Source organism: Colias philodice, chromosome 6 (genome assembly GCF_061535455.1).
Source record: "Colias philodice isolate Cphi_HAF_F1 chromosome 6, ilColPhil1 Martin Lab GWU primary, whole genome shotgun sequence".
Classification (NCBI taxonomy): Eukaryota; Metazoa; Arthropoda; class Insecta; order Lepidoptera; family Pieridae; genus Colias; species Colias philodice.
Genome location: NC_143091.1, coordinates 10318682 through 10329002, shown reverse-complemented (window position 1 = coordinate 10329002; position 10321 = coordinate 10318682). Strand labels below are relative to the sequence as shown.

The following is a 10321-nucleotide window of genomic DNA, read 5'->3' as shown; positions in this document are numbered from 1 at the left end:
TTAATTTCGCAAAACGTTGTTTATTTCGCATTATATTGCTGTTATCTATAACGGACGTATAGAGGACTAGATCGACTGGGTATTTATTTTTGATAACGGTAATAGTAATTGGAGGCTCACCGGTGTTAGTTAGAGCGTGTCTTTTACAATGCCGCTTGACCACTAAGTTATAGTCTTCAATGAGTCACGAAGTGCAGAATGCGTTTGAATCAGTAGCTGAATGCGTTTTGGGATGGATTTAAGATTGACTACATATTCCTATGACGAAGCAAAATCTACTAAAACTATTATTCCTTAGACGGGTCACATAGAGCCTCGCAAAGCAATTGCTGCGCGAAGCACGAGGCCAAGAAAAGGGAGTGTGGTATCGCTTTCGTGTACATGTAAGTTGGTCGTTCTTCATGAACCCGCCTATTACCTAAAGTGCGTAGTATCCTATATCCTTAGGTCTGTCCAACCAATTGCCAAAATCAATCAAACCATTTGAAGGATGTATGCTCAAATATAAAAATCTTTACCAAGCCATTAGGTGTAACGTAAAACATATTATGAAGCACACACATTAAGAAACTGACTACACCTTTAGTTGCTTATTATACCCGTAAATTATTAAACCAAAGTTTAAGGCAACTATCACCAGCAAAGTTAAACGTATAAGCATTATAGAGTCGAATTATTGGTTAGTGTGTCATTGAACCGGTATAATCGTATCTATCGTGACTACTATCACTGCCCTACTGGCGTTGACACTTATACAAATTGATAGATGGTTTAAAGGAATTTGTTTAGCATTATTAATTGTTCTGCTTAATGCATAGCTTAATTGGACATAGAAATTACTGATTTGGATACTTTCCATTTTTGAGGTTGACCTACGAGTGTTGGGTAAATAAGTAGGTAGCAATCTCAATGTACATTCCATAGCGAATTTGGAAAATTCATATTTAAAAATTTACTGAAAAGGAAAATTAATATTATCATATTAGGTACTAAGGTGATAATATTAATTTTCACCTTTGTATATTTTTTAATACCGCAGTGTACCTATTAAGTAGGTACACTGCGGTATTTAAATATAATAAGTTTAAATTCCTTGACCTATTTTATTGCCAATTTTCTACCCATTTATAAAATCTACTTATAATTCCTGACGGTAAGAATTTATTTTAAACATATAATACGTGGTAACAGTGTAGTATAATATATTAATTAATAAATTTTGATTTACAGTTAAACATTTTTTAAACAAGAAATTGCTTCATTCGATAATAAGCAATACAGGCTATTAAAAGGTGGATGCTTTCATAATTAAATTTTAATTATATATTTTCAGTATATTTCATACAATGGTCTCTAGATAGAGATACAATACAGTGAAATATATACTGACAGTGTATAAGATCAAATTTAACCGTAATTTTACTTTGAAAAAAATTAGTTAAACATTTTGAAGGGCACTGTTATCGATACAGAGCATAAATCTCAATTTAAAGAAACTGTCTCTTTTTGTATCTTAAAATGTTGATAGGTTGGTGAAACACGCCGAAACTACTTTCGAAACGATTTTATATGAAACCTCATATATTTTAAGTATAATATACTTTGTAGATGGGTAGAATCACTGTGGGTAGAATGCTAAACTAATAGGAAATACAAACAGCATTTGAATTTTACTGTGAATTCCCAAAACAAGACAACACTAAAGAGGGGTTAGGTGTTACGAATTATCATTAATGCCTTTTAATATTATTCTACTCCTACTGGTTTAGTATACTAACCACAATTGTATTATTCGTTGCAATTAAGATTATTGTAGAGGGGAGTCTGTTATTACATTTTACTATAGTTAATTTTAAACTTTGGCCGCTTAGGACTAAAGTAGGCTATAAGTATTGTTTTAGCAACAGTCTTATTACAATTAATAAAAATGGAAAGGCTCTATAATAAAAGCTCTTAGAAAAAAGTCGAATATACCCATAATACAAAATCAATAAATTTAATATTTATTAAATGAAAATAAATCTTGTTGCAGGTCCACACACGTGATTCTTCAAGTGCTTGTGTTAGTGTTTCTGTGTAAGTGTGAAGTGATTGTGTGTGTCCAAGATGATGACCCTATACCGGACCATTAAGGGGACGAGCACGACAAAACGGAAAAGGCGGGAACGAAGGTGAGTTTTCGTAATAAAAAAAGTTTGTTTTTTCAGGTTGAATTTAATATAGAGTTGAAGTTTTGCAGGCATATGCAGGTTTGTTGTGCTATAACTTTTTTGTTTTTATAATGGCAATAGGTATATAATATGGAAAAGCTAACTGCGGTATTCTGTTCGTTCGTTTCTGAGTCTCTGAGAATTCAATTTATTATTTACAAGCTCTAGTACGATGCAAATTCATGATTTAATAAAAATTTATTTCTTATTGCACCGAACTGTATTCACTAATTATCTTATAAATAAATGCTCAAACAAATTTGAAAGAAATAATATCGCTTAGAGAAATTGTATTTTATATCAACTTCAACACCCGAGAAAAACCACTTTTAAAACTGGTGTGGGTTTTGGTATCGCAAAAAATGGTGCAATAATTTCATAAATTAAGGATAGAATTCCTAAATCAATCACTAGATATTTGTTTGATAAAAATTCCTTTAGTTACCTTTTATGACTGACACAGTGGGTTTGAATCTTTTGTGTGCATGATTAACATAATTAGATGCAAATATGAAGGAAGAAGTTTTGTGTTTTTATCGAGTGTATAACGTTGCTATTATTGATACTTATATCATACTTAGTTAAGTTTTTAGGATGGACGTTATTTAGCAGATAGTTACCTTTAATTCTTTGTTATTTTTTACACCTAAAAGTATAGGAAATCGGGCAAAAGAGTCATCTGCAGGATAGTTGAGAATTTCAACCACACGCAAAACTATTTTGGAAGAAATATTGGTTTACAAAGTTATTAACGGTATCACTAAACTTTATTTGAAAAGAATGCGGTTCTTCCATAAGAAGTTTTCTTAGCCATGAGGCCAGCTAGTCACAGCGTATTTCTAACAGTATAAAACAGAAATAACATATATTTTCAATCTCACTTTAAACGAGTAACATTGTTTTAAAATTAGCTTCCCAACTGGACCTTAGGTGTTTATAGAATCATAGGTATATTAAAATATACTGAAACGTTATTGACAGTAAATAGGTATTTAATAATTATTGTTATATAGATATGGTTATATTTTTATCTTATCAGTGTGTTGTTTTTACATCATTACAGATTAATAGAAAGTATTATACATACAGTCAGTCATATATCATGTTGCGAATTAATTAAAAATCATTGACTAGTCATCACTAATTGGATTGCGCTAGCGTTAATTAAATACACGCGTGACGGTGTAGTGTTTAATTAATTTTACAAGCATACAAGCTATTTAACATTGTTTTTCTTCAGTTTTTTTTACGCTAGCTATAAGTAAGTCAAAAGTTTAAATCAAAAATACAAGCCGCTTTTCGTGGTGTCGCCCTGTTTTCCCGGATACAAGAAAATGTACATTATGTTACTTGGGATGTTATCATATACACCTTTCACAGTCGTTAACAGATAATCGTGTTTATTCTTTGTTGAACATTTATTAGACTTAGAACATTAAACAATAACAATTTTAATGACTTTCATCACCATCTTCACCCAGAGCTGATATAGGAACACTAGTATTTGGTTCAAATTCAAAATCAAGTTTATGTGTGCGTGCAATTTCTTTGTACACATAGGCTGATTTCCTTGGTGTGCGTGTGCGATTAGGGCATGTGTAGTTGACTTCATATAGGCCAAATCTAATGCTGAAAATAAAATTAATTAATAAGACTAGGTTTAGCTCAATTTAGCCAGTAAAGGCAATCGATATATTGAAATAAAAAGAACAAAACCTAGACAGTGCAAGACGTATCAAAGTAACTACGTCGTATAATATAATAAACATAAAATTAATTACACCAATTAATTATTGAAAGATAGCATTATAGCGTCTCCATTTGTATGACTGATAAGTACCGAGAGGTCAAGTTCACACACAGTTCCTTTTTACTATTTTAACATAATATTATTGTACTATTTTATCATTTTATCTATACTTAATATTATAAAGCTGAAGAGTTTGTTTATTTGTTTGAACGCGCTAATCTCAGGAACTACTGGTCCAATTTGAAAAATTCTTTCGCTGTTAGACAGCCTATTTATCGAGGAAGGCGGCTATTTAATATCATCTCGCTAAAACCAACAAGACCGGAGCACTGCGGGTAAAACCGTGGAGAACAGCTAGTTACCTATATCCCTGATTCCACTCAAAATTATCCATAAGACTCCAAGCGGTATATCCTCTTATATCAGAACCGTTTTCAATAGCATCAAGTAAAACAGATAAGTAAAGTCTATAGTAGGTGATGCGGTCATTGTCCTCGAGGCCAGTGCTTCCACCAAATCCGTTTTCAGTCACAAATATTGGCGGATTGTCGAATTGCTCCTTGATATATGTCAACAGTTTGTGAAATCCCCAGGGTACGGCCTGAAAGATAAAAAAAAACTTATTCAATTCAGTGGAAGATTTATTATTTTAGTTTTGATATTAGTTTAACATAAGGGTTAAGGGTTTTATCCATGTCTCATATCTATGTCATAATCATCATCATCAGATTTTGTTTTAAATTAAGATGATATACCAAAACGCTATAGTCTCATAATACCTAACATTTAGATTATAGTATATCTTACCTTAGTTATACTTGAATTACTGAGAAGCCATTTATCCAATTGATATATGAGAACTCCAGTATCATCGTACATAGAAGGTATTTTGTAAAAACCCTTTACTGACTCGTTTCTATATATCAATTGGGTGCTATAATGGTTGAGTCCATAGAGATCAGAAGTTCCTCGCACATATTCAATTTCTTCAGGAGTAAACTCAGGTAGTCTTGATCGTAGAAAGCCTTGTTCTTTACTTTTAGCTGCTATAATTTTCTTTATACTGGATGGAAAGTCACCGGATTTTGAAAATATGGGATAAGCGTATTGCATTATCTGCAACATTAATTAAGTAATAGTAAAAATATCGTAATACAAACCAGCTGTTCAATAGAGCTTTCACGAAGAAAATTACAAAACCTTACAAAGAATTGGTTTGCATCATCAGCTGCTTCAACATTATCGTCACCATCTGGCTCATTCCAACGAGCATTTATAGATATGAAAATTTTTCCACCTTGAGTCGGTCTGAATGCCTCATCATATATGTGGTATGCTTTAGCATGAGCGACGAGAACATTTTTTGCGCACAAATATTCAGCTATTCCTGTAACATTAACCTGTGGTGCCATTATATCTGCTCCATAACCTTCATAACATATATAGTATGGTTCGTTTATAGTCACCCAGTATTTTACTCTGTCACCAAAGAGTCTGAACACAATGTTAGAGAAGTCTCCAAACCAATCCACGATGTGAGGGTTGCTCCAGCCCCCAAGTTTCTGAAGAGTTTGAGGTAAATCAAAGTGGTATATGGTTACCATTGGTATTATATCGTGTTTAACCAATTCGTTAATTAAATTATTGTAATATTGGACGCCTGCCTCATTGATAATATCTGGGAAACCAGTGGGAAGTATCCTTGACCAGGAAAGTGAGAATCTGTAGAAGTCGAGGCCCAATTCTCTTATCATTTCTACATCACGTTTGTACAGGTGATAGGAATCATCCCCAATGTGATCGGTGTCGCAGTGTTTTATTGAGCAAGGTAATTGATGGCTCATGTGATCCCAAATGCTTTCGGATTTTCCTGTAACAGAAAGGTTTTCATTATTTCTCTTCTTAATATTTATGACAATTAATATTTCAATTTATATATCCGTGAGAACATAATATAAAAATTAAACATTTACAAAGGGTTTTTTCAACAATTTTTAACTTTTCAGCTTAGTAATAGAAATATACTATATTTTTGAAATTAAACTTCTTAATTTTAAAAAATACGTACCATCTTCATTCCAAGCACCTTCAGTTTGATAAGATGCTGTAGAAGTACCAAATAGAAATCCTTCGGGGAATTTTCTAACGTGACGATTGCCATTACAACGATATAATAATATACACGCTAATGCTAACCTAAAATTATCAAAATAATATATTAGGGTATGACATATCGATTGAAATAATTAAATTTAAAATAACTATTGCATTATTCAATTTGATTTATTATGTAACTTATATTATTTAAAGAGATAGAAGTAAATTTTGCAATAAATGTTATAATATATGACTCGAGTACAGTACACCAAACGATTGGTAGTTAGTAGCAATTATTTAATAATTAATTTTGTACAATACCATAGAAATGCTTAAATTTTAACTGTTCTACATTAATAAACGTATACATAATTTAGCTATTATTTAAGAAAATCTCACCATAATTTAAAAGACATGTTTAACCATTATATACCACCAGTAATAGTAAAACTAAAAGAGGAAATATATATGCATTATTAGGGTGCACTCACACACATCAGTCACCGTCAAGTCACTGATGACTGATCGGTGACGGTTTGTGTACGTATCCACAAACACCAGTCACCGTCATGTTGTCCGTCAGTCACGTCGCCGGTTTGACTGAATCATTGAACACATACATCAGGTTAGTCAGTGATTAGACGTATGTCACGCTAGAGAACATGTAGCAATTATTGACGGTAGCACGACGCTGACTGAACTGAGACGTGACGGCACCGGGTGAGTGGGGATAAAAGTATGATACATGTATGGAAAGATTATTTGACGTGCCTGACCGGTGACGTCACTGATAGATTTCGTGCCGGCGACTGTCGTGTGGGAACAGAGTCATACTAGAACTATTGATACATATTTTTTTTTAATCCTGTCCGGTGACGTGCCGTGACGGTGACTGATGTGTGTGAGTGCACCCTTAATGTGAAAGCATCAGGATGGGAGTGCATGAACGGTAATCACTCATAATTTTACTCCAAGAATTAATATAAACCTTATTCAACACGATCGAAGAGTCATATTCGCATAAAAGTTATGTGTATTGAAGTCAGTGCAGGGCAAGAGTCAAGGGCAAAGATAATACAATTATTGCAGAAAAATGCATGTTACTTGGTTAATAACGTATTGGAGCAAGGTTTTTGGTTCGATCCCGGGGAACAAAGATTCGGTCTATCACTATAAAGCTCTAAAGTTTCACACCGAACTCTACATATTTTGATCGCATTAGATTCTTAAAATTAAACGAATTACCTCACGTAAAAATTACCTTAAATTATACCATAGAGTTTACAAATAAAAATTGATTTGATTTAATACATACCAACATCTATTGAGAAAAACTGTAGGTACTTAAGATTCTCTATGTTTACGATTTTGAGCTATCAACGTTAAAAATATTTTTTCAAAAGTGACTGTAAGTTTCAGCGATTGTTATAATTTATTACCTTCCACTTATGCAGTAATAATTCGTTTAGTACGTAATTCTTTACTTAATAAAATGCACATTTTCTTCTTTTTCAGTTTCGGTTTGTCAATATACAATTTTTGCTTCATTAGTCATCCCAGTCTATTGTGTCCTAAGGTATCTAAAATTTGTTTTAGCTTACTCATTACTACCCATTTATCTTATTGCGAATTTATTTCCTTAATTAACTGGAGCACTTTCGTAACCAAGTCTTGTTATTGTCAATGTTGGACCGGATTCTTAGAACATTATGCCGATTCGTTGATGATAATAGAAATTTGTTAGTCATAGAACAAGTTCTGTATTCTCAGGTGTAGCCCTTAGCTCCATAAGGAGTGGAACAATGCAGGTAAAACCACGGGGCACAGCTAGTAAATAATATTTTCTGAACTAGAGATCACAGATAATATTATAGCTGTCCTATGCAATTTAGTGAAATAATATAAAATGCATAAGTCAATTTATACGAACCACTAAATATTCTTAACATATTTTATTTTACTATGGAAAAAAAATCTAGTAAATAAGGTGTGCGCTGCATATCTTTAGATGACTTATTTTCAATATCAGAGTAATTTGATTTCGTTAGTAAAAGCACATTCACATTAATTTTAATCTAAAATGGAATGGGGATGCAATTTCAAATTTATTTAAATTAGTACTTAGAACATAATATTATTGTATGGGTATGGTATCATGCGTGTGAAAAAAAAAGAATGACGACAACAGCGCCACTCATATCCAACGGCAATACACGTAAACTATACATAACTTCATAATATTATGCGCATGATTGTGAATGTCTTGAACTAGTATATAAGTTTTGTAGTAGATGGCGCTGTCGCGTATAGTAATGTGTACATGACTTTCATATAAAATATTATGAGCAAATACGTGAAGTAGTGCATTCACTATGTGTTTTTATATATTATGTAATTTATAGTTTCTACCTACTTGCCATTACACAAAAATGGATATACGTAAAACGAACATTCTTTGTGATTTTACATCGCATAAAACTACAACTTTTTCTGTGAGAAGCAAGTTTGATCCCTTACCTTTTTGTTTCATTTTAACATCGAAAATTTTAAAATCATATATCCTTCTAAATAGCTTGGCTACATAGATTACCAATGGCATTTTTTCCTAAAGAAAAATACCTACTCTTGCTACAGAGCCTAAAAATATGAACTCTATAGGTGCTGGTTCTTTATTTGGTGCGTGCCTTACTAGACTGTTGGTAGGTATTATATCATAACAAGCACATAATTATAGCCTTATTTATCTCGTAAAAACAAAAGCTTGTTATATTTTCTTATATCCATTTCATTGTTGACGTCTTATCAAGATGTTAACTGATTGACAGGAGTAATGGGTTCCACACAAAAAAATATAATTGAGTAATTAAATCTATGTGTTTTCTAATTAAGACGATGACTTCAGACAGTTAGGATCGATTAGTAAGAGCTAGGTTTACATATATTTTTTGTACGAATTTTTCTTTGTTATTATTAGCTACTCAGGTAGGTCTGCCAAGTTAGGCTATAGGCACACCCCGGACACTCCATACAAAATCATCGTTTTGACAGTCACACTGTAGAGACTGCAAATGTGTGTGTTAACGCTTTATGGTTGGCACATTTGTGACTAGCGTAAAAAAAATTCGCGTTTTTCTGATGAAATACATCCGTAAACAACACAATATCTAACCATTTTCTACGAAAAACGATAATCACAAATCCAAAATAATAAAATTACTTTAAGTCAATTTGATTAATGTTGTCAATCTTCGTTGCGTATCGTCCTTGCAGAAAAATATGGCCCATTTTATGTCTGATCGCGCGGGGGTGAGGTAAGTTTAATTTTGGCGGGAGGCGGAGAGTGTCCGTTCTGTAGCGTTTAGCTACTATTATGTATTCTGTGCTATAGGTACAAAATATGTTTAAGAATGATAGATGGCTTAATATTAGTATCAGATTTATATTTTTTGTCGTTTTAACTAGACTGATTAATTTATTAGGGAATAGTTTTGACTGCTTGTTCTATGACTAAAATATATAATAGTCATAGAACAAGCAGTCAAAACTATTCCTATATATTTATACATATTATCTTATACTTATTAGGTACTATTATATTATCGTATAAACAGAGCAACATAATCCATTTTAGATATAATCTATTGGGATTATGGTTTAATTAGTTTCATTATGTTTTAGCATTATGTCCTTAATTAGATCAACATGTTAATGGTATCACAAGGTCTTTCAATGTTAAGAGATTGGTGTTGTTGATTATTATGTTTTGTTTAATAACTTCCATCAAAGGTATATAAAGCATTCTGTGCAATTTTTTGTATTTGTCTATAGAAGCTTGATAAGGAATAAAAAATAAAAAATGGTACACAATATATTATTAGGAATGAGGGTTGACTTTTAACATATATGTATATTGAAAGTACACTCACAGGGAGGACGGCTTAAAAGATGTTGTATAAATTAACCCTTCAATTCCCAGTGTCACCTGTAGGTGACAGTAGATATTTTTTTTCTACCACATGAAAATTTATTTTTTAATTCTACCACGTTTGTAGCAAAGCTTAGTAGTTGAACTATTCATGTTTTTTTTCTGGCAAAGCTAACCTTATGATATTTATCAAATTTGTTTAGTTGTTTCGCGCGTACTTGAAGTAGTCAGAGTTTGTGTGATTCCTTGAAGTATAAAGTGATATAAAAATGTCCCGACAGTAAGTATGGTTTTTTTTCTTATTATATATAGTAAATGAATGTATTAGCTATAATATAA

At 32.1% G+C, this 10321-nt stretch overlaps 2 protein-coding genes across 2 annotated transcripts in view; one reads left to right on the top strand and one right to left on the bottom strand.

The window, feature by feature from the left end:
* Window positions 1-2022: 2022 nt before the first annotated feature.
* exp (expansion) overlaps window positions 2023-10321 on the top strand; it is a 135014-nt gene continuing 126715 nt past the window's right edge. Inside the window, exon 1 of the mRNA XM_089696799.1 lies at window positions 2023-2171. Coding sequence (XP_089552925.1) covers window positions 2107-2171 — 65 coding nt within the window. The 5' untranslated portion in view covers window positions 2023-2106. The remainder of the gene's footprint in view (window positions 2172-10321) is intronic.
* LOC149488018 (myrosinase 1-like) lies at window positions 3590-6541 on the bottom strand. The gene is made up of 6 exons (XM_089696802.1): window positions 6457-6541; window positions 6029-6156; window positions 5166-5830; window positions 4768-5076; window positions 4323-4561; window positions 3590-3839 (listed from the first exon to the last, which is right to left on the bottom strand). The coding sequence occupies exons 1-6, from the start codon at window positions 6471-6473 to the stop codon at window positions 3662-3664; spliced, it is 1536 nt and encodes a 511-aa protein (XP_089552928.1). The 5' UTR covers window positions 6474-6541; the 3' UTR covers window positions 3590-3661.